The 23,740-nt window shown below is 38.3% G+C and overlaps 3 protein-coding genes across 5 annotated transcripts in view; 2 read left to right on the top strand and 1 right to left on the bottom strand.

Moving 5' to 3' along the window:
- Positions 1-2,798: 2,798 nt before the first annotated feature.
- On the top strand, positions 2,799-6,654 carry LOC116161769 (ethylmalonyl-CoA decarboxylase-like). 3 transcript variants are annotated; one of them, XM_031475234.1, is made up of 5 exons: positions 2,799-2,815; positions 5,602-5,760; positions 5,808-6,159; positions 6,210-6,527; positions 6,580-6,654. In XM_031475234.1, exons 2-5 carry the CDS (start codon positions 5,607-5,609, stop codon positions 6,584-6,586), a joined length of 831 nt encoding a protein of 276 aa, XP_031331094.1. In that variant the 5' UTR covers positions 2,799-2,815; positions 5,602-5,606; the 3' UTR covers positions 6,587-6,654. The 3 variants fall into 3 exon arrangements, with proteins under 3 accessions (XP_031331094.1, XP_031331093.1, XP_031331092.1); XM_031475233.1 differs by lacking the exon at positions 2,799-2,815 and adding an exon at positions 5,429-5,520 and having other exon boundaries at positions 5,605-5,760; XM_031475232.1 differs by lacking the exon at positions 2,799-2,815 and adding an exon at positions 5,446-5,520.
- Positions 6,655-13,372: 6,718 nt separating this feature from the next.
- LOC116162538 (ethylmalonyl-CoA decarboxylase-like) lies at positions 13,373-15,907 on the top strand. Its single transcript, XM_031476173.1, has 3 exons — positions 13,373-13,584; positions 13,638-13,989; positions 14,036-15,907. Exons 1-3 carry the CDS (start codon positions 13,431-13,433, stop codon positions 14,352-14,354), a joined length of 825 nt encoding a protein of 274 aa, XP_031332033.1. The 5' UTR covers positions 13,373-13,430; the 3' UTR covers positions 14,355-15,907.
- Positions 15,908-20,700: 4,793 nt separating this feature from the next.
- The window catches only part of LOC116161905 (fatty acid synthase-like), a 29,778-nt gene continuing 26,738 nt past the window's right edge, over positions 20,701-23,740 (bottom strand). The window contains exons 22-28 of the mRNA XM_031475400.1: positions 22,452-22,859; positions 22,254-22,407; positions 22,021-22,210; positions 21,820-21,970; positions 21,465-21,777; positions 21,161-21,418; positions 20,701-21,109 (exon numbers count right to left, since the gene is read on the bottom strand). Coding sequence (XP_031331260.1) covers positions 20,741-21,109; positions 21,161-21,418; positions 21,465-21,777; positions 21,820-21,970; positions 22,021-22,210; positions 22,254-22,407; positions 22,452-22,859 — 1,843 coding nt within the window. The 3' untranslated portion in view covers positions 20,701-20,740. The remainder of the gene's footprint in view (positions 21,110-21,160; positions 21,419-21,464; positions 21,778-21,819; positions 21,971-22,020; positions 22,211-22,253; positions 22,408-22,451; positions 22,860-23,740) is intronic.

Consider the following 23,740-nt stretch of genomic DNA (forward strand, 5'->3'; position numbering starts at 1 on the left):
TCTCTCGAAAAAGCGCTCTAAGCGGAAAGAGCGCACTTTTCGGAGCGGCCGCTCGGTCTCGACACTGGAGCGTTTACTTAAAGTGCTCGGCGCTCGAGCGCTTTTTTCTGCCCGCGAGCGGTTTTCCCGCTCATGAGCTTTTTTTCTGCTCACGAGCACTGCTCGGAACTCGGAAGCGGTTTCGCTTTTAAGACAATTAGAGCGCTTGTCGCTCCAGCGGTTTTTTTTAGCACGCATTACCCAGCTCTGCCCCAGGTTTTACGCTAACTTCACACTACAAGAACACAGAAATAAGGTCAACCCGGCAACGTATAAAAATGGCCAACGGAATAACTATTCCCTCCAAAACTAAACAAAATCCCTGTTAAATTTGATGTGGCGCGTGATCAAATATCTAAGGCAGGGCTAGAGTTTTCGCGAGCTTGTTTAGGCATCATTTAGCTACTTTTTCAACATTTTCAAAATCGAGCCAATGCATTTAATTTTTTTGAGAAAATTAACCATTTCTGTCGGAATGACGAAAAAAGCCCTCAAGCGGCGATATGTGATACTAACAAAACTTCAAATATTACAATATTTGCAACAACTCTTCAATTAACCCGAGTTTGTTAAAATCGACTCAGCCGTTTCGAAGATACAGTGTGTTCTTTACGAAAACTTTTTGAACACCCCCCACCACTTCATTTTTAGAGATACAGCAATAATTGTCAAACAAAAAAGGTTCAAATTATCGTTGACTTCAAAGACGGTATTTTTCTATTACGTTAATATAGTGGAATTCACAGAAACATCACTATAACGACCAGATATGTGGAAATTAGCGAATCGCAATTCCTTTATTGTACATAGAATCTAAACCGAAGAGTTTTTGATTAGTGTAATCTTGCCCCCAAGATAGATGAGTCGCCCCTAGTTTCGGGGTTCGAGTTTACAGTTGAATGTCGAAGACAATCACGGAATTACCTGTGGTAACTCAAATTAATGACAGTTTTCAGTCCCGTGACTGCTTTATTCACCGAGAAAATGTTAGTTACAAACAACAATTAAGTCAGTGCACACACAAACAACTCTACATATTGAAATAAAAAGATCAAAATTTTTATGAATGTAACTTCTGGGACAAGACCAAGTAATCAACAGATAAACATAGCATTACGTCAAAAATGTAAACAGTTACAAACAAAGGGATAACGGGATAACACGTGATTCTGCATTATGATTAAATCATAATCAAGTACATTTCAAAAACAAAAGACTGAAACACGCAAAAAATGTAGAATGCTGCATACACAAATGCGATATAAAGAAATGCAAAGATTACTACTTGCATTAAATAACACAAAAATACCAACGAAATTTACGGAGCGATGCTTCCGCCATCGCCATTCAAAAACGGATGCCAAACGTAACCAACGTTCGTGCTCTCCAGATGGCGTAGACTGCTTTTCCCCTCCTAAAAATTGCGTGGTTGCCAACTCTCAAAAATGTGTGCGTCGTCGAAAGTTGTATCATTGTATTTTCGTTTATAAATACAATGCTTGTATATACAAGAGGTGGAACCTCTCAACTGTATAGATCGACGATGCCAATTATGACGTATGACTTTTGCGCGAACGTTGCAACAGCGCAAAAATTCAAAAATGTAATAAGCAGTTTTTGTTTTATCTCATTATTTGTGAAAATATGAAATAATTTGCAAAAAAAACGTTATGGCAAAATAGTTAATTAGTAAGGGGACAAAAGTTTGTTTTTTCAAATATTCAAGAGTGAATAAAGGTTTTCTCTATTTATCTCAATTTTTTTCTTATCAAACATACTGTTAAATATACATTTTTCTAAGTAGAAAAAATAAGGAATTTATTGGTGCAAAAAATATTATACATTCTTTGGTGGTGTATCTTAAAAACCAAGTTTGTTTTTTATACTTTTTCATTATTCCCACAAATACCAGATTTTTTGGACTTTTGCACTGTTGCCACGTTCGCGCAAGTCATACGTCATAATTGACATCGTCTATCTATGCATCAGCTTTGAAAAGTAGCTACGAGAAGTGCAAACTGCATCACTCTATTTGTTTTAGTTCTCAAAATATCACCGAAAAACATCGCAAACGAGCAATTTGGAACACCCTGTACATATCTGTTTTCATTCCACCTACCAAGCTGTTAATTTGGTGGTGAATGGGAGAAATAGGAGGGATTCATGAGGGCACCATTTTGGTGGGCCACACCGGGCACCAACGGTAGTTACCCCGCCACTGACCCTTTTCAACAAAAAAAAATTGCGGAAAGCTCCAAATTTTGCACTTAATTTAATAACACCTACTTCAGTTAATTTCGTTGAAATGTGAGGTTCTGTTACCTCATATTTCCCTTAGACTATGGAAGAAAGGGACTGATATCTTATCAAGAGCAATGCTGCGTGTTGAATCAAATTGCCGTGTGGCGGCCATATTCTCGGTGCACAGAAATGTGTTTATTTTTTCTTTATTCCATCAGCTATTTGCATTTCTTGACTAGTGACGTACCTCCATTGTATTTATTGTATACTATTATAAATGAACATGTGATAATCCACCCTTATGGTTAGGCAACACACCTTTACATCTGAAACAAAAATATTATATGCTCTGTATATAACCAATCGACCGTTTTGCGCAGATGCCAAATACTAGGGTATTTTAGTAACGAAGCTAGGGGAAAAGGAGCGTGGCAGAGTGAAGAAGATGGCGACGGGGTCGATGGAGGGCATCGCGTTTTCCGGGGTTTTCTTTTTGATTATTTAGTTTCTGGTGTTTTGAAGGTGTAATTTACAGGTAGTACCTAACAATTTTATTCTATTTTGTACTAACTAATCATTGAATTTCTTGCCACATTTTGCTGATTTTGCATAAAATGCCGATATCTAAATATGGCGTACTCCATGCTTTTATTTTTGAGTACCGTTAGATGAATCGTGTTTGTTATACTGTACAGGTGATTATGCCATTATTTTGTTTTATTAAGTATTTATTTCTGTATTCACGAATTGATTATCAGTGCGATGTTGCTCTGTTCGATTGATTCGTAACTATTCTGTGAAAGTGCCTAATACAGTTTTATTGTCCATTGTATCTGTTACTTTCTGATTCGCGGCGCACTGCAGTTCTTGTGCGTTGGCTATACGAAGGGGGGGCTCTCTTATTTGATGTTTCGATGTTTGTGTGTGTGCGAGTGGTTCGTTCTGTCTCCGTGGAGCAGGTACCTAATACAGTTCCTTCGTTCTCTGTATCTGTTGCCTACTCGTCTCGTGCGGATTGCAGTTCTTAGCATCTTAGCAATGCGAGATATTTAGGGGCCCTTTCATTAACATTTCCTCTATTTAAAATATGTTCTGCTTGAGCGATAATCGATTTTCACATGAATACTTGCTATTGGCCTTCTCCCATGTACTTTTCGTGTTAAATAATAAATGCAAAGATATAGCCAAATCTATAAATGTTGAGCTGCAGTGGGCGAAGAGCCACAGCAACATTGCAGGAAATGAAGAAGCAGACAGGTTGGCCAAATTAGGACTTGAAAGGAAGGATATTCTCAATAACAAACTAACCAAACGAGATCTGTACCTGGTAATTAAAAACTCTCTGATAAAATAAAAATGGGAACTGCAATGGATTAATTCTTATCGCACACATACTACTCAATATGCCAAAATTCAACCCGCATTAATAAAAAGACACTGGGCTCGGGATTTTTCTGTAGGTCGCCAGTATTTTTCTACCATCGCTAGGCTCAAGTTCGGTCACGGTCTTTGCCCTGCCCATTTATATAAAATAGGTAGGTATTATAGAGTCACCTGCATGTAGGTGCGGGAGTGAGATGGCGGATCTCAATCATATATTTTTTGGATGTCAACTTAACCAAATGCAGACAGACATACTGATTGCAAAACTGGTGAGAATGGGACTCCAACTACCCACCGACATCGTTAGTCTTTTGGCTGCCAATGACAAAAATGTGTTCGATGGTATAATACACTTCTTGAGACAAACTCAGATAAATATTTAATTTACAACTCCTAATTTTTTCGCTCCTCTTGTCTTGTCCTTTGTTATAGTACCTAATTACCGAACCGTGGTCTAGTGCATTGTGTTGTCTGTGTAAGTCGCATTCACAGGCCCCTTTGCGTGAAGTCTATGTGGCCAGTGTTATCTCCTTATTGTTAAACAGGTAGGGCTATCATGGGCTTGATCCCGTTAGGGCCTTTAATGAAAAAAAAATTATTTCAATGAAGGCTGGAGTAGAGCCACACCATTTTGATGTTTCCTATGTAATGCCATTTATTATTTTACAAGTTGTGTTAGCTCAATTGATCGTACAGGTATTTTGATGTGTTTTTGACCTGAATTGATTTATCAGGTTTTCCACTGCATTTATGATGTCTTGTGTATTTTGTTTTTTTGAACTTCTTTAGTTGCATTTGATTTGATTATCTGATTTTTATCATACAATTTGAGATGTTTTATTTATGTGTATTTTCTCTTGCATTTTATTGCTGTAGGTGATTTATTTCAGGTATTTGTGTGACCTATGCCGGGGTTTTTGTTCCGTAGAAGGTTTCCATGGCATGGTCTTGTTGTGTGCGTAATATATTTATTTGTTCTTGTCATTTCTTACGCACAAATGTTCTGTCTTTTATTTAACACCCTTCCCGATTATGTCTCACATCCCAACACACACACACACAAGAACCAATTACACAACGTAGGAGTTCATTTGTGCCACCCATATCGAGCCGACTGCCATCAAATTCAAAAGTGCCGCAAAACGTCCATCGTTTCGACTTGAAAGGAAGGTGGCTTTGCTTGTGCTTTTTCCCAGAGTTGCTAACGGTAAGATAGGGTAAGTCAACGTTTTCAGTGTCGGCTTCATAGACCCCTAGGATCATTACAGCTTTTTGCCACTTTCTGTGCCATTAGTTATAAGGGAGGATATTGTTTCACAGTTTCGCTTTCCTGCATTTGATTTTCCGTAGACACAGCTAATTATTATTTTTTTTCTTCTTTATTCCTGATTTTCCGTTTTAATTTAAAGCAACCGACTGTGCGCGGACTTCCTGGCATAGCTTACTGCTTACTCTAACCATACACGTTGAATTCTTATTTAAGAACGGCTACAGGCTCAGTTATACGGCGGATCTCAGGTTCTCTTCAAGAGAAGGATGTTCGTGCTCGTTCTAGAAGAAGGATCTGAGGTTCTACTACGCGTTAGTTAAGAGGAGACGATGATGACACAGTAGCAAATTTGCAATTCTTGACAGGTTTACGCAATGTTTGACGCATTCTCATATTACACCTTTAATTCTATATGCAGGCCTCAATTTTGCGGAAAACACAACAATTAAGAACACATAATTGTATAGCATGACGCAATATCCTTATCACTAATCCCTGTTATAAGTTTTAATCCCCTAGAGTTGCCTTTTTATCCAAAACGCCTGACATGATCGACTTAAGTTTCGTTAAGTTCTTCAATCCGGCAGGTACGCATTAAAAACTACACCGTCATTGTTCACAGTCGCTTAATTATGAATCAAAACAGTCACGTTTCCATTTCGTTTAAGCAGGCATGGCGGACAGCGTCCAGCAGCCTCGCAGTTTCAGCCGGATACGAAAAATGCTGGTAAAATTCCCGGGAGGAGGTGTTTCGCTAATTAAAGATGAGCGAAGCGGAATTGCGGAAATCGTTCTGGATTATCCCGAAATACGCAACGGAATGAGCGGTAAATATGTAAATTCGCCACCGGTTTCGATCAATTTCGTGTTGCAGGGGTGATGATGGTGGAACTCCGCGAGCGCGTCTTGCAGCTGGAGAATTGGACGAGCGGCAAGGGATTAATTTTGCGAGGGAAGGGTGGGAATTTCTGTTCGGGCGGCGATCTGAACTTCGCCAAGAGCTCCACGGCCGAGGAGGGTTTGGCAATGAGCGTTTGGATGCGGGACACGTTGACCCGATTGCAGAGACTGCCACTGGTTAGCGTGTGTCTAGTGCACGGGCCCTGTTTGGGCGGAGGCGCCGAGATGGCCGTTTTTTGTGACTATATTTTGGCGGCCGAGGATGTTCAGTACGGATTCGTTCACGGAAAGATGGGAATAGTTACGGCGTGGGGCGGCGGTACACAGTCGGTTGGTACAATTTTGAAACGTACGCCAAAACTGGGCCGTTTTGCAGGTTGGTTCAACGAATCGGTCGCGCGAGGGCGCTCGATCTGTTCCTCACCGCTAGAGTGATGAGCGCCGAGGAGTGCGTCGAAATTGGGTTGGCCGAAGCCGTGGTGGCGTCTCCCGTCGATCTGTCCAAAGTGACTAACTGGTTAAAACTACGACTTACTTTGCCATCCCAGATCACTCGTGCTTTCAAAACCATAGTCTCGAGTAACCACATGAATAGTCAGGAGGATGCCCTGAACGCTGAGAGTGAGACATTTGCGCCATTTTGGGGCGGGGCCATGAACAAGGAGGCCCTGAACCGCAACATTAAACACTCTAAGTAGGTACTTTGTGCTTGTACTTCAACTTGTAATTAATATTTTTTGAAACAGAATCTAATTACCTCCACTACGGATCGTTTTTGTGCCTAATAAATTACACCAATGTTTTATGTACCTAGTTTTAAGTGCACCTTGTATACCAGGGTTTCATTCTATTATACTATACCCCCCGGTAGTACGTTCTCGGCAGGGTTGGTAACATCTAGTTGTCGGCTGGAAAAACTGAAAACGGAACCTGGTGAAGCCGGTGTCTTTCTACGCACATCTCTATATATTTTAAAGTCCCTCTTTCTCTCTCCGTCACAGCGGTTATTAAGATCCTGCGCTTGTCTACTTAACCCAGTCAACATTTAATTCGCACCGTTTATCGCCTTTATCTCCGAACATATTTTCATTCACATTTAATATGAAGCGGTATAAAATAAATTAAACTGGTGATCACCCGTTACAGAATAACTTGCTGTTGTTTCTTCCAAGTCACGCAGTGTCCTCTACGGTAAAGTTATTCCTCCCTGCTACTACACGCCAAAAGAACATATCAAGGGGTTAATACAAAAATTGAAGAATTTTTAAATGGGCTTCTGAATTTTGAATCTTAAAGCCAACAATTTTCAAATAAAGGATTTTATCATTGAGAATGGACATATTAGACCTTTAAAACCTTTAGGGTGTCAAAGCATCCAAATTTTGAGCCCAAAATCTTGAATTTATGAATGGTTTATTAGATCTTTTAAAGCCTTTAGGATTTTTAATGTTTAATTCGACTATTTCCGTCGCAAATTTAAAAAACCATACGGTTATGGTAAAAAAGGATTTAAGAATGCAGGATTGGGGCTTCTAATATCTGAATCTTAAAATTTTCTAGCTAATTAGGACCTTTTTGAGCCAACAATCTTCAAATAAAGGATTTTATCAGTGAGAATGGACATATTAGACCTTTTAGAACCTTTAGGGTTCCAAATTTTGAGCCAAAAATCTTGAATTTAGGAATGGTTCATTAGATATTTTAAAGCCTTTCGGATTGTAAATGTTTCATTCGACCATTTCCGTCGCAAATTTGAAAAATCATGCGGTTATGGCTTCTAAAAACTGAATTTATAAATTTTTTAGCTAATTTAGAACCGTTTTGAGCCAACAATCTTCAAATAAAGGATTTTTAAATTGAGAATGGACATATTAGACCTTTAAAACATTTAGGGTGTTAAAGCTTCCAAATTTGGAGCCAAAAATCTTGAATTTACCGATGGTTAATTAGATCCTTTAAAGGCTTTAGGATTTTAAATGTTTAATTCAACTATTTCCGTCGCAAATTTGAAAAATCGTGCGGTTACGGTAAAAAAGGATTTAAGAATGCAGGATTTGAGCTTCTAAAATCTGAATCTTTAAATTTTTTAGCTAATTTAGGATATTTTTGAGCCAACAATCTTCAAATAAAGGATTTTATCATTGAGAATGGACATATTAGACCTTTAAAACCTTTAGGGTGTCAAAGCATCCAAATTTTGAGCCCAAAATCTTGAATTTATGAATGGTTTATTAGATCTTTTAAAGCCTTTAGGATTTTAAATGTTTAATTCGACTATTTCCGTCGCAAATTTAAAAAACCATACGGTTATGGTAAAAAAGGATTTAAGAATGCAGGATTGGGGCTTCTAAAATCTGAATCTTAAAATTTTCTAGCTAATTAGGACCTTTTTGAGCCAACAATCTTCAAATAAAGGATTTTATCAGTGAGAATGGACATATTAGACCTTTTAGAACCTTTAGGGTTCCAAATTTTGAGCCAAAAATTTATGGATGCTTTATTAGGAATTTTAAAGCCTTTCGGATTGTAAATGTTTAATTCGACTATTTCCGTCGCAAATTCGGAAAATCATGCGGTTATGATCAGGATTTAAGAAAAATCTGAATCTTTAAATTTTTAGCTAATTTAAACCTTTTGAGCCAACAATCTTCAAATAAAGGATTTTATCATTGAGAATGGACATATTAGACCTTTTAAAACCTTTAGGGTGTTAAAGCTTCCAAATTTTGAACCAAAAATCTTGAATTTGTGGATGCTTTATTAGATCTTTTAAATCCTTTAGGATTTTAAATGTTTAATTCGATTATTTCCGCCGCAAATTTGAAAAATCATGCGGTTATGGTCAAAAAGGATTTAAGAATGCAGGATTGGGGCTTCTAAAATCTGAATCTTTAAATTTTTTAGCTAATTTAGGATATTTTTGAGCCAACAATCTTCAAATAAAGGATTTTATCATTGAGAATGGACATATTAGACCTTTTAAAACCTTTAGGGTGTTAAAGCTTCCAAATTTTGAGCCAAAAATCTTGAATTTATGGATGCTTTATTAGATCTTTTAAAACCTTTAAGATTTTAAATGTTTAATGCAACTATTTCCGTCGCAAAATTCATGCGGTTACGGTAAAAAAGGGATTTAAGAATGCCGGATTGGGGCTTCTAAAATCTGAATCTCTAAATTTTTTAGCCAATTTAGGACCTTTTTGGGCCAACAATCTTCAAATAAAAGTTTTATCATTGCGAATGGACAGATTAGACTTTTAAAATCTTTAGGGTGTTAAAGCTTCCAAATTTTGAGTCAAAAATCTTGAATTTATGGATGCTTTATTATATCTTTTAAATCCTTTAGGATTTTAAATGTTTAATTCGACTATTTCCGCCGCAAATTTGAAAAATCGTGAGGTTATAGTAAAAAAGGATTTAAGAATGCAGGATTGGGGCTTCTAAAATCTGGATCTTTAAATTTTTTAGCTAATTTAGGAACTTTTTGAGCCAACAATCTTCAAATAAGGGATTTTATCATTGAGATTGGACATATTACACCTTTTAAAACCTTTAAGGTGCTAAAGCTTCCAAATTTTGAGCCAAAATCTTGAATTTATGAATGGTTTATTAGATCTTTTAAAGCCTTTAGGATTTTAAATGTTTAATTCGACTATTTTCGTCGCAAATTTGAAAAATCATGCGGTTATGGTAAAAAAGGGTTTAAGAATGCAGGATTGGGGCTTCTAAAATCTGAATCTTTACATTTTTTAGCTAATTTAGGACCTTTTTGAGCCAACAATCTACAAATAAATGATTTTATCATTGAGAATGGACATATTAGACCTTTTAAAACCTTTATGGTGTTAAAGCTTTCAAATTTTGAGCAAAAAACCTTGTATTGATGGATGCTTTATTAGATCTTTTAAAACCTTTAAGATTTTAAATGTTTAATGAAACTATTTCCGTCGCAAAATTCATGCGGTTATGGTAAAAAATGGATTTAAGAATGCCGGATTGGGGCTTCTAAAATCTGAATTTCTAAATTTTTTAGCCAATTTAGGACCTTTTTGGGCCAACAATCTTCAAATAAAAGATTTATTATTGCGAATGGACAGATTAGACCTTTTAAAATCTTTAGGGTGTTAAAGCTTCCAAATTTTGAGTCAAAAATCTTGAATTTATGGATGGTTTATTAGATCTTTTAAAGCCTTTAGGATTTTAAACGTTTAATTCGACTATTTCCGTCGCAAATTTGGAAAATCGTGCGGTTACGGTAAAAAAGGATTTAAGAATGCAGGATTTGGGCTTCTAAAATCTGAATCTTTAAATTTTTTAGCTAATTTAGGATATTTTTGAGCCAACAATCTTCACATAAAGGATTTTATAATTGAGAATGGGCATATTAGACCTTTAAAACCTTTAGGGTGTCAAAGCATCCAAATTTTGAGCCCAAAATCTTGAATTTATGAATGGTTTATTGGATCTTTTAAAGCCTTTAGGATTTTAAATGTTTAATTCGACTATTTCCGTCGCAAATTTAAAAAACCATACGGTTATGGTAAAAAAGGATTTAAGAATGCAGGATTGGGGCTTCTAAAATCTGAATCTTAAAATTTTCTAGCTAATTAGGACCTTTTTGAGCCAACAATCTTCAAATAAAGGATTTTATCAGTGAGAATGGACATATTAGACCTTTTAGAACCTTTAGGGTTCCAAATTTTGAGCCAAAAATTTATGGATGCTTTATTAGGAATTTTAAAGCCTTTCGGATTGTAAATGTTTAATTCGACTATTTCCGTCGCAAATTCGGAAAATCATGCGGTTATGATACAACAGGATTTAAGAATGTAGGATTGGGGCATCTGAATCTTTAAATTTTATAGCAAATTTAAGACCTTTTAGAGCCAATGATCTTCAAATAAAGGATTTTATCATTGAGAATGGACATATTAGAGCTTTTAAAACCCTTAGGGTGTTAAAGCTTTCAAATTTTGAGCCAAAAATCTTGAATTAATCGATGGTTTATTAGATCTTTTAAGGAATTTAGGATTTTAAAAGTTTTATTCGACTATTTCCGCTACAAATTTGAAAAATCATGCGGTTATGATACAACAGGATTTAAGAATGTAGGATTGGGGCATCTGAATCTTTAAATTTTTTAGCAAATTTAGGACCTTTTTGAGCCAACAATCTTCAAATAAAGGATTTTATCATTGAGAATGGACATATTAGACCATTTAAATCCTTTAGGGTGTTAAAGCTTCCAAATTTTGAGCCAAAAATTTTGAGTTTATTGATGGTTTATTAGATCTTTTAAATTCTTTAGGATTTTAAATGTTTAATGCAACTATTTCCAGTGCAAATTTATAAGATCATGCGGTTATGGTAAAAAAAATTTAAGAATGCAGTTAATTGCGTATAATTCGACTATTTCCGTCGCAAATTTGGAAAATCGTGCGGTTACGGTAAAAAAGGATTTAAGAATGCAGGATTTGGGCTTCTAAAATCTGAATCTTTAAATTTTTTAGCTAATTTAGGATATTTTTGAGCCAACAATCTTCACATAAAGGATTTTATAATTGAGAATGGGCATATTAGACCTTTAAAACCTTTAGGGTGTCAAAGCATCCAAATTTTGAGCCCAAAATCTTGAATTTATGAATGGTTTATTAGATCTTTTAAAGCCTTTATGATTTTAAATATTTAATTCTACTATTTCCGTCGCAAATTTAAAGAACCATACGGTTATGGTAAAAAAGGGTTTAAGAATGCAGGATTGGGGCTTCTTAAATCTGAATCTTTCAATTGTTTAGCTAATTTAGGATATTTTTGAGCCAACAATCTTCAAATAAGGGATTTTATCATTGAGATTGGACATATTACACCTTTTAAAACCTTTAAGGTGCTAAAGCTTCCAAATTTTGAGCCAAAATCTTGAATTTATGAATGGTTTATTAGATCTTTTAAAGCCTTTAGGATTTTAAATGTTTAATTCGACTATTTTCGTCGCAAATTTGAAAAATCATGCGGTTATGGTAAAAAAGGGTTTAAGAATGCAGGATTGGGGCTTCTAAAATCTGAATCTTTACATTTTTTAGCTAATTTAGGACCTTTTTGAGCCAACAATCTACAAATAAATGATTTTATCATTGAGAATGGACATATTAGACCTTTTAAAACCTTTATGGTGTTAAAGCTTTCAAATTTTGAGCAAAAAACCTTGTATTGATGGATGCTTTATTAGATCTTTTAAAACCTTTAAGATTTTAAATGTTTAATGAAACTATTTCCGTCGCAAAATTCATGCGGTTATGGTAAAAAATGGATTTAAGAATGCCGGATTGGGGCTTCTAAAATCTGAATCTCTAAATTTTTTAGCCAATTTAGGACCTTTTTGGGCCAACAATCTTCAAATAAAAGATTTATTATTGCGAATGGACAGATTAGACCTTTTAAAATCTTTAGGGTGTTAAAGCTTCCAAATTTTGAGTCAAAAATCTTGAATTTATGGATGGTTTTTAGATCTTTTAAAGCCTTTATGATTTTAAATATTTAATTCTACTATTTCCGTCGCAAATTTAAAGAACCATACGGTTATGGTAAAAAAGGGTTTAAGAATGCAGGATTTGGGCTTCTTAAATCTGAATCTTTCAATTGTTTAGCTAATTTAGGATATTTTTGAGCCAACAATCTTCAAATAAAGGATTTTATCATTGAGAATGGACATATTAGACCTTTAAAACATTTAGGGTGTTAAAGCTTCCAAATTTGGAGCCAAAAATCTTGAATTTACCGATGGTTTATTAGATCCTTTAAAGCCTTTAGGATTTTAAATGTTTAATTCAACTATTTCCGTCGCAAATTTGAAAAATCATGCGGTTATGGTAAAAAAGGGTTTAAGAATGCAGGATTGGGGCTTCTAAAATCTGAATCTTTACATTTTTTAGCCCATTTAGGACCTTTTTGAGCCAACAATCTTCAAATAAAGGATTATATCATTGAGAATGGACATATTAGACCTTTTAAAACCTTAAGGGTGTTAAAGTTTTCAAATTTTGAGCAAAAAATTTTGTATTGATGGATGGTTTATTAGATCTTTTAAAGCCTTTAGGATTTTAAATGTTTAAGTCGACTATTTCCGTCGCAAATTTGAAAAATCATGAGGTTATGGTAAAAACGGATTTAAGAATGCAGGATTGGAGCTTCTAAAATCTGAATCTTTAATATTTAGCACATTTATGTCTTTGGAGGTCAAAACACTTGAATTTAAAACTGTTTTACCATTGAGGGCGCATATATTTAGAGACCTTTTATGGGGTTCTCAATTTTAAATCTTCCAAATTCCTCATTTCCTTTCATAAATTGGAAAGATTTGAGGTTATGGTTTCAAAAAATGTAAAAATAAAGAAATGGGGCTTCGGGCATTTGAATATTTAAACAATCCGCAAGGTCGTCACCGTACCCGGAACTGTTTGTTAAATATGTCGTAAAAAGTAGATAATAAAATAATCTTATCAGAAATTAGAAATAATTTACATCCAGTCTTGGCCATGAGATGATAAAGTCCAATCAGTTCGTGATACTTTCTCACACGAGCAGTGTATTTTTAGTGAGTATGTCTTGCGAAAAGCAGCAACAGAACGATTTCTCCAAGATCCGCGCGAAACTGTCGGAATTTCCCGGAGGAAACGTCTCGCTCGCCAAAGATGAGCACTCGGGAATTGCCGAACTAGTTTTGGATCGTCCGGAGAAGAGGAACGCCATGAGCGGTTCGCACCATCAAACTCTGTAGGTGTCTCTTAGTAAGCGCCGAATTTTTAAGGCAAAATGATGGTGGAATTTCGGGATCGTGTTGAGGAGTTGGAGAATTGGCACGAAGGAAAGGGAGTAATTCTGAGGGGAAACGGGTGCAATTTCTGTTCGGGCGCAGATCTGAAATTTGCGAAGGCGTCGACGGCTCGAGATGGCTTGGAGATGAGCGAGTGGATGCGAGACGCGCTGGTGAGATTGCAAAGGTTACCACTGGTTAGCGTGTGTTTAGTTCACGGTCCTTGTTTCGGTGGAGGTGCCGAACTGGCCGTCTTCTGCGACTATCTCATCGCAGCGGACGATGTGAGATTTGGATTCGTTCAAGGAAAGATGGGCATAGTCACCGCGTGGGGCGCGGGCACTCGGTGAGTATTTCTTCCGCTTCAATTTACCGGAGAGGCGTTTCTTCAGGTTGGTTCAGAAGATTGGCCATAAGAGGGCGCTTGAGGTTTTGCTCACATCTAAAGTAATGGACGCGGAAGAATGTGTAAATGTCGGATTGGTTGACCACGTCGTGTCGTCTCGGGCGAGCTTATTAAAAGCCCGGGATTGGCTTACAGCCAGATTATCCTTACCACATCAGATAACTAGAGCATTCAAGACCATAGTGTCGAACGCGCACGATTACAGTTATGCGGATGCGTTGAAAATCGAAGGGGACATTTTTGCACCGTTTTGGGGTGGTTCGCTGAATAAACAGGCGCTCGATAAAAATATTAAGCATTCCTAAATAGATCTGCTTGGCAACATTGCCGTTCTGCGATGACCAATGGAACGATTCCGATCTTGCAGTACCCAGATGGTTTATTTAGCCCGAATGACCTGTACAACGTAGTTGGGATACCTACTGTGTAGAGGACAGTCACAAATTCAGGACTGAAAATGCCTGCTCGTATTATTAAATTTTCATTTACATCCCTCATCATGTTAATAGCAAAACAACCCTAATGTAAATTTTACTTTGTTCAATACTCTTAAAGGAAATGATCCCAATTTAAATACAATAAAATGGCTCTAATTTTCAAATTCCCACTCGATGACTCAAGATTACGCAATCCGTCGGTAAGTGACAATATCATCTGCGATCAAATCGATTACTGCAGGCGACGATTACATCAAGGCCGTTCACCTTGAGAAAATGCCACTGATTTAATTTGATTTGTGCGTGTTTAACACTTGTGCTGGCGGTATTTCGCCATAATTCCCAATGCGCACTGATTAAACTTTAATTAATATCATGTTTGATTGACGCTTTACCGTCTAGGACCTTACGTGTTTGCTTGACGGTCATTTACTACTGGTGGCGCACGCAACTTTTTGGCAGAAAGATGTTTACTGGTGGTCGAGAAGGGAATAACACAATTTCCACATTTACGACTCTCCTTTTTGTCCTATCAACCAGTTAGCGCCTTTCAACCAATGAAATCTCTAGAAACCCAAGGGCACGTTGACTAATTTCACATCGACTCAGCCAAACCTACGCCATACAGCGCACTAATACGAGCGGGTCTGGCTCAGCAAGATCTTCCACGACTTTCTGATGACGTACCTATGCATTTAATTCAACAGGATCGTAGAAAACGGGTGTTCTCTTCAGGTTATGATTAATACTATGCTCCCTTAGGAAAGACAGCTTCAATTTAGAAATATCGCTTTGTGAAGGCACAGCTGGGTTTCTGATACAGCCCCGGTAATACCTGCTTCTCATGGAATGGAAAATTAGTATAATCGAGATCTTGTTTATGCACAGGAATAAAAAACTAAATTTCCACTCCACTGAATATTAATTGAGCCCGTGCGTTAATTGGGTTTTGTTGTGTTACAAATTATCTAAGATTTTACCACATGCCGTTGATAACGGCGTTCTATTTATAGCACAATGCGATTCGAAGTGAGGTCACCTAAGCCAGCTAAAAATTCTCTCACAGCTACCGCAAACGCACAAAATTGTACGTTTTTACGGTCGAAGTCAAGCTGCAAATGTCGACTTTTCTGTTTCGTTGGTAACACCTAGTTGTCAGCTGGAAAATCTGAAAACGAAACCTGCTAAAGCTTTTATCTCCAAACATATTTTCATTCACGTTTCATATGAAGCGGTATAAAAAATGTAAACTGCAAATCGATCACCCGTTACAGAATAACTTGTTCCTTCTAAGACACACAGTGCCTTCTACGATAGAGTAATTATTTCCTGCTACTCAACGCCAGAAGAACATACAACAAAATATCAATAAAAGATCTAAAAAAAAACCACCAGGCTTCCCTTACAACTGAGTCAATTTCGCCCAGGATAATATGCTAATGTCAATACTAATGAATAAAATTTTCAACATTTGTGCGTTTTAAGATACCTTTCACCTAACTTGTCTTTGGGGTGGAGGTACCCACCGGGCGCGTACCCACACACCTTACAGACCGTAACGTAACTCGCGCTGGGGTGTAGGTAGTGACGATTATAACTGGCTCGTGGGGGCTCAAACCCAGACGAAGATCGTCGCCGTGGGCTAACCTCCTAAGTAAAGATGTCAGCGGGTCCGTGAAGTTGGAGTGTCGACTTGAAAGGAATTAAATTCCAAGTATCTCATAATTTTGTGCTAATTTGTGCTACTAATTTAAAATTTTGTGCTCATCAGGTTAATGAGAAATTCAACTTTTTCTGATGATACTCACTTCATGCGGTAGTGTCAACATTGGTATTTTCAAAATTGTTTATTGCATTAATTTGGCCTCATTTTGTGCTAAATTATCCTGCTAATTTAAAGTCATCCCGTGCTCGTCCCATCAATGGGCATTTGAAATTGTTCGCTTTAGCTAGGTGGATATTGCCATCTCTATTGCTCCTACAGTTTTCAATATACTCGTACCGCTCGTACTTAGTTCGTTCTTCTTGAATTCGGTAACTCTGGCACCTCAGACAAGAAAAATCTTGACGATAAGTGTGCGCATGCGCAGGTTACGCAATATCATTTTTTTTATTTATTAATATATTTTGTTGAAATTTTCACCACAGATGCTTATAGTAAAGGCAAACATATCGCATATAGTAAAAATCAGGTATGCGCAAGCGCAGACTGCGCAATGTACGCATCTTTTTTTATAAATATTTTTTAGAAATTTTAACCACAGATGTTTCTAGTAAAGGCAAACCTCGCATATTCTAAGAAATCAGATATGCGCATGTGGAAACTGCCCAATACCAACTTCCTTTCAACTATAGATGATTCTAGTAAAGAAAAACATAGCTCACCTACCTATGGACGGACTATGGAAGTACTGAACAATGCATGAAAAATGCGTTGAAATTACTAATAGAGCATTTTGGATGTCTGGTGACGAGATGTCGGGGAGTTGATTTTATGACAACTACGCACTCGCCATGAGTTCATTTCAGCATCGTGGAAACTGTAACGAAGCATGTTTTGGTCGTATTTGGGGATGATTTGCCCTGGATTTGGTTTGATTCGTAGGGCGGGAAATAAACAAACGAACTAACGATTAAAGATGGCCATCTGCGTGAATCAGGTCGGATAGGCCCGTATAGGGGCAAGGAGAAGCACAAACAGGAGGAGAACTAAAAAGGAATTTGATTCCAAAGAAAGGGGACGACAGCAGGCGGCATCTAACGGAGGAATTTTACGACACTTATTTGAAAGGGAATGTGTCCCTTAAAAGGATTCTTCCGAGCGATTCAAATAACCCTGATTATAAGCCAGTTGAATCTTTCTGCCTGTGTCAATCGTGTTCGAGTTCGAGATCCGCGCAATTCTAGGTAACGGAAATCGGCGCCCTACCCAAATTGTCGTTACGGCTATAGCAACGCAAGTAAGATGGGCAAAGGAAACGAAAAGCTATCGGGTGATTGGAAAATAAACGGAAAAGTAATTCTGGTATCTGTCGGGAATGCCCAGGAATAATTAATAAATGATCTGGAATACACGGAATACGGTTGTGAATTAGGATCTGGTTGGTTAGTGAGCTCTGGTAAAAAAGTCTTTTTTGCGAAATACACGGTTCTGCCTTTATAGGGACAAGGAGGAGCACAAACAGATGGGGAACCAAAAAGGAATTTGATTCCAAAGAATAGGGACGACAGCAGGTGGCATCTAACGGTGGAATTTTACGGCACTTATTTGAAGGGAAATGTGTCCCTTAAAAGGATTCTTCCGAGCGATTCAAATAACCCTAATTATAAGCCAGTTGAATCTTTCCGCCTGTGTCAATCGTGTTCGAGTTCGAGATCCGCGTAATACTAGGTAACGGAAATCGGTTCTCTACCCAAATTGTCGTTACCTATAGCAACGCAAGTAAAATGGGCAAAGGAAACTAAAAGCCATCGGGCGATTGGAAAAGAAACGGAAAAGTAATTCTGGTACCTGTCGGGAATGTCCAGGAATAATTGATAAATGATCTGGAAATCACGAATTACGGTTCTGAATTAGTATCTGGGCGCTTTGGTAAAGGTCTCGGAAAAAGACTTTTTTGTGAAATACAAGATCCTGCCTGTATAGGGACAAGGAGAAGCACAAACAGGTGGAGAACTAAAAAGGGATTTGATTCCAAAGAATAGGGACGACAGCAGGCGGCATCTAACGGAGGAATTTTACGACACTTATTTGAAGGGGAATGTGTCCCTTAAAAGGATTCTTCCGAGCGATTCAAATAACCCTGATTATAAGCAAGTTGAATCTTTCCGCCTTCGTGTTCGAGTTCGAGATCCGCGCAATACTAGGTAACGGAAATCGGCGCCCTACCCAAATTGTCGTTACGGCTATAGCAACGCATGTAAGATGGGCAAAGGAAACGAAAAGCCATCGGGCGATTGGAAAAGAAACGGAAAAGTGATTCTGGTCGAGAATGTCCAGGAATAATTAATAAAGATCTGGAATACACAGAATACGGTTGTGAATTAGGATCTGGTTGGTTAGTGAGCTCTGGTAAAGGTCGTGGAAAAAACCTTTTTTGCGAAATACAAGATTCTCCATTTATAGGGACAAGGAGGAGCACAAACAGATGGGGAACTAAAAAGGGATTTGATTCCAAAGAATGGGGACGATAATAGGCGGCATCTACCGGAGGAATTTTACGACACTTATTTCCATGTTACCAATTTTCCTTACAAAGGTTTATAAAATTAGTTACAGAAAAACGTGGCTCTGTGATGTCTTAGAGATATCAACCGTTTATTTCAAAATGTTCTCGTGTTTAAAGTTTTAGAAGGCGAATGAATTGGTCTATCTATAATTGTATGGGTCACTCACTCGCTTCCGGTATCGTAGTGACCGGGTAATAGCTTGTACAGGGTGGCCAACTAAGAATGCGAAGTACTGTATCTGAGAATCTATCCATCGTAGAGGCTTGCGGTAAAAAAATTTGTTACTAAAACGGCCACGAGCAAAACCTGGAAAATATTTTTAATTTTATGAAATGGCCGCTAGGGGGCGTGACTGCAATCTGGAATCTAAAAAAGTGATGTTTCTGTGAATTCCGCTATATTAACCTAACAAAAAAAAATGTCCGGTCTTTGACGTTGACAACAATCTGAACAATTTTTGTTTGACCATTTTTCCTGTAACTATAAAATGAAGTGGTGGGGAGTTATTCAAAGGTTTCCGTAAAGAACACCCTGTATCTTCGAAACGGCTCAGCCGATTTAAACAAACTCGGGTTAGTTCAAAAGAGCTATTCTTCAGCTACAAATAGCATACTATTTGAAATGTTGTTACTTTCACATATCACCGCTTGAGGGCTTTTTTCGACATTCCGACAGAAATGGTTAATTTTCTGAAAAAAATTAAATGCATTGGTTCGATTTTTTTTCATGAAAAAGTAGCTAAATGATGCCTAAACAACCTCGCGAAGACAGCATCTCGATATATATATCTATCGTGGTGGCCAGCATTTCGAGCATTTACGGCGGCATTAAAAGCTTCGTTTTTTAAATCGATCCACCTTAGGGCTTTTATATAATAAAAATAATTCCGGAAAAATTAGCTTAAAAAAATGAAATCTTGAGAGTATAAAATTTTCTTTGGCCTAAATTTTAGGTTAGGAACAAGATATCGAGATGCGGTTTTCGCGAGCTTGTTTAGGCATCATTTAGCTATTTTTTCATGAAAAAAAATCAAACCAACGCATTTAATTTTTTTGAGAAAATTAACCATTTCTGTCGGAATGTCGAAAAAAGCCCTCAAGCGGCGATATGTGAAACTAACAAAACTTCAAATATTATAATATTTGTAGCCGAAGAATAATTCTTTTCAATTAACCCGAGTTTGTTAAAATCGGCTCAGTCGTTTCGAAGATACAGGGTGTTCTTTACGGAAACATTTGAATACCCCCCACCACCCCGTTTTTAGAGATACAGGAAAAATTGTCAAAAAAAAAGGTTCAGATTATCGTCGTCTTCAAAGGCCGGACATTTTTTGTTAGGTTAATATAGCGGAATTCACAGAAAAATAACTTTTTTAGATTCCAGATTGCAGTTACGCCCCCTAGCGGCCATTTCAGAAACTTAAAAATATTTTCCAGGTTTTTCCCGTGGCCGTTGTAGTAATAACTTTTTTACCGCAAGCCTCTACGATGGACAGGTTCCCAGATACAGTACTTCTCATTCTTATTTGGCCACCCTGTACAAGTTACTAGCGACAGACCGTCGGGTGTTAGTCTGTTAGTAAGAGATAATGCCACCTTAAACGGGGTTACGTGGACAAAACCTCTCAGTAAGGATAACCCATAAATAAGATCGAGGGTTGCAGTTCTAAAATCGGGTGTGGGTTTGATTTGGTGCCCTAGAGCGCGCGTCTAAACGAATCAGATTACCTAACGATTTAAGATGTCCGCGTTAAACTATTAGCGCCATTTTGTGCGAGGTCTTGTGAAGGGTAGGGACGGGTCCAGAGAAGGGAGGATTGAGGCATTCGGTTTTGGGCCCCTATACGTTCACTACACGCCTATTGAGAGGGCCAAATTTCAGTCAGTTTCAATCTGGACAATTCCAAAGTCAAGGGAATAAAGAATCTTAAGGAAGAATTGTTTCGTTTGAAGGTAAATTTAATTAATTAATTGAACATGACTACCTTAATTTTATTGAGTGTAATTGAACAAGTAAAAGCGCATTCATCTGCTACAATGTAAATGATTGTTATTATTTATTACTATCTTATTAATTTCATTAGCCATACTTGTATTTTTCAGGATGGTGAGGTGATTTCCACTGACAGTATGTACCGAAACCGAACCCTCGCACAAGTCTTCCACGTCGTAATCTTCGCTGCTCCCTTGAAAGAGAGACTCGGTCGGCTTATATAGCGTCACCGATGACTTTATCTTCTCAAATTTCGGTTCGAATTCCATGAAGCTTTTAACTCGTCCATAGAGCGACTTCACAATTTCCCCTCGACGCTCTTTCACCAATTCTGCATCGTTGCAAAGGCGTAGTAACACGTCGATTCGTTCCTTCAAGCCTTGACAGCGTAGCAGCGTCTCCTAAAATGTTTTCAATGAGAGCTGAAAATCAGCGGTTTAGTGATCGACTACCTCCACCCTTAATAGGCGATCTAGGGGCACAAACGACTTCGCGAGCCCGGCAAGAATGTAAGTCTGCACGTATCTCTCATTCTGTACGTTAGGAATTAAAGCAGCTACTCGCCATTTGAAAATAGTGTGCGATCCATCTATTAAAATCAGCTGCCCTCTGTAGCCTTTACTTTCGAGCTGAGAGACTAGGTGCAAGGCGACTATGCAGCCAAAGGAGTAGGCAATTACAGTGAACGGTTCTTTGGCGGAAGGTAAGTGCTGCAATCGAAAATTAGTGCTTTAGATGTGGGTGTTCACGACCTACCAGGAGAGCTTGCTGAGACAGCTCTTCGATCATTGTGGTAGATTCTTCGTACTGTAGACAGTAGACGTGGCAGTTTAAATTGCGAGCTAAATTTTCCATAAGTGTGCACGTGCCGCTTATTCCGGGAAGAAGAAAGGCACAGGGGGCGTTGTCGGCGTCGCTCACCAAGCTCTTTTGTTTAATGATATATGAAGATTCCTCCGTGTTTTCCGCTACGACCGGAAGTAGCATGTATAACTCGCTAATTACTTTCGTCATAAGGCTCGGATTTCCAGAATCTTCCCCACTTCTTTCACTTTTCATCGCTTGTAACCTGCAAATTATGTTAAAATTTATGGACTAATCGTTTTGTTACCTTGCAAATGTCAGTTCGCGCATGTCCTTATCGCTGAAGTCAACGTTGAATTCGCGCACTAAAATTTGTTTAATTTCGACAGCAATAATCGAGTCCATTCCCATAAGCAAAAATGACGTGTGCATCCCAGCAGTCTTCAAGTCCTTGACGCCTGTAGAACAAACGTCATTAGAGATGCCATTGAGCAAAGTTTGGACAAACCCATGATCCTCATAATGGTATCAATAATATTCTGGGAACCACTGCAGTTTCTCCTTTTCTCGGCTATAACCATGCTGCAAACTACGGGTTCGTCTTGGCTCAACAACGTGTCCAAAACGCCTAGGCACGACGAAACCTTCTGCGGTAGAGTACCTCGAACCGGATTTTTCCGCTCCGCGACCAACCCCACCTAACCGCCAATATCAGTCAAAATATCTTTCCACGTCACGTACCTCGCCAATCGGGCCCCACTGAATCGCTAAACCTGGGCACCCGTCCCTTTTTCGCCGCTCGCATATCCTTTCCATAACGGAATTTGCCATACCGTAATTGCACTGTCCAGAATTTCCCCTTCCACACATCATCGAAGAAAATACAACGAACTGCCTACAATTAAAAGATTGCTAAGTGCCGAAAGACGAACGGATTACCGCAATTCGGGGCACATCTCCCGTGACACCTCATCCAAAAACCTGGTGACAACCGCCTTTGGACGAAACGCTTCTTCGAACGTTTCCACGGTTTGGTTTTCCAAAATGGCGTCCTTCAGGATACCCGCCAGATTAAAAATCGACTCTACCGGTCCCAGCTGGTTTCCTCTTCTGAGCAGCTCCACGCACCCCTCCCTTGTGACGACGTTCTCCCTCGAAACCAAGGTGGTCACACCGTACCGCGCCCAATTTCTAATCTTAGTCGCCTGGTATCCGTTCTTGATACCGGCCCTGGACACCAAAACCAACCTCTTCACACCCCTCAGCACTAACCAATCGGCTAACTCCAGACCGAGCCCACCTAATCCACCAACGATTATCGAGCAGTTTTGTGGATTAGCGTAGAATCTAAAAGGGCGTAGAACTTAAAAATTACCACCTCAAAGGCTCTGAGTCTTTCCTCCAGAGTTCCTCCAGAGGCAAAATCCCGGTTTCAGGGCGAGCCTCTGGAGGACCTTCTGATTTGTAGCGTGAATGTGACAGCATTATTTCATAATAAAGAACCCAAGAAAACGCTGCTGTCCAAATATGAATGTCGGACTTGATTGCAGTCTCATCAAATTGTGCGTTTTAAAAATCGCCTGCTATTAGGCACTTTCCGATTGATTGGTATAGAGATGGGCCCCTAACAAAAGGAGGGTGTATATGGTGCTTGAATGCCCTACAAGCCCACTGTGACGCCTTGATCACATACAGACATGAGCTCTTTGGCGACAGTTATTTGGAACCGGGGGGGGATCAATTAAGGTTAAACAGGGTGCTATCTTTTATTGAGAGCTTTAGTAATTTTGATTTTCTCAAAAAATTCAAAAGAGGGGGTACTGTAACGGGAGCCCGTTCCAGAATTGCGATTTTTCTATTTTTGTGTGAGAGTGGTTTTAAGAGATAGGTTTGTAGGAGATTATAAAGGGGTAGACTTCTTATGAGAATTGCCCTGTTAGCTTTTGGAACATTAACGAAACATTCTTTGAAGAAGGAATGCCAAAAAATTGAGAATAACGAGAGAGGTATGCAAAAAACTAACAGATACCAAAGGGTGAAAACAAACTTCCGCAAATGACGGGATAATTGGAGGAATCCGAGAAACCAGAAAAATTCAAGGAAGCGGACCCATCATGATACAAGGAGACAGAGAATCTGGAAATTTCAGAAAGATTAAAGGAATCCAACAGATCGTATGAAGGCTAGAACTAGAATAGGCAAAAAAGGTTATAAAGTTACCCTTCCGG

This window comes from Photinus pyralis, unplaced genomic scaffold (genome assembly GCF_008802855.1).
Source record: "Photinus pyralis isolate 1611_PpyrPB1 unplaced genomic scaffold, Ppyr1.3 Ppyr1.4_LG10, whole genome shotgun sequence".
Lineage (NCBI taxonomy): Eukaryota > Metazoa > Arthropoda > Insecta > Coleoptera > Lampyridae > Photinus > Photinus pyralis.

What these genes read in the sequence shown, in the direction of transcription:
- LOC116161769 (XM_031475232.1), top strand. Translation starts at nt 5,481, where the DNA reads ATGATCGACTTAAGTTTCGTTAAGTTCTTCAATCCGGCAG. An exon ending in AATACGCAACGGAATGAGCG is followed by an intron (nt 5,761 to 5,807) that starts GTAAATATGTAA and finishes TTCGTGTTGCAG; the next exon opens with GGGTGATGATGGTGGAACTC. An exon ending in GCGTGGGGCGGCGGTACACA is followed by an intron (nt 6,160 to 6,209) that starts GTCGGTTGGTAC and finishes GCCGTTTTGCAG; the next exon opens with GTTGGTTCAACGAATCGGTC.
- LOC116162538 (XM_031476173.1), top strand. Translation starts at nt 13,431, where the DNA reads ATGTCTTGCGAAAAGCAGCAACAGAACGATTTCTCCAAGATCCGCGCG. An exon ending in GAAGAGGAACGCCATGAGCG is followed by an intron (nt 13,585 to 13,637) that starts GTTCGCACCATC and finishes CGAATTTTTAAG; the next exon opens with GCAAAATGATGGTGGAATTT. An exon ending in GCGTGGGGCGCGGGCACTCG is followed by an intron (nt 13,990 to 14,035) that starts GTGAGTATTTCT and finishes GCGTTTCTTCAG; the next exon opens with GTTGGTTCAGAAGATTGGCC.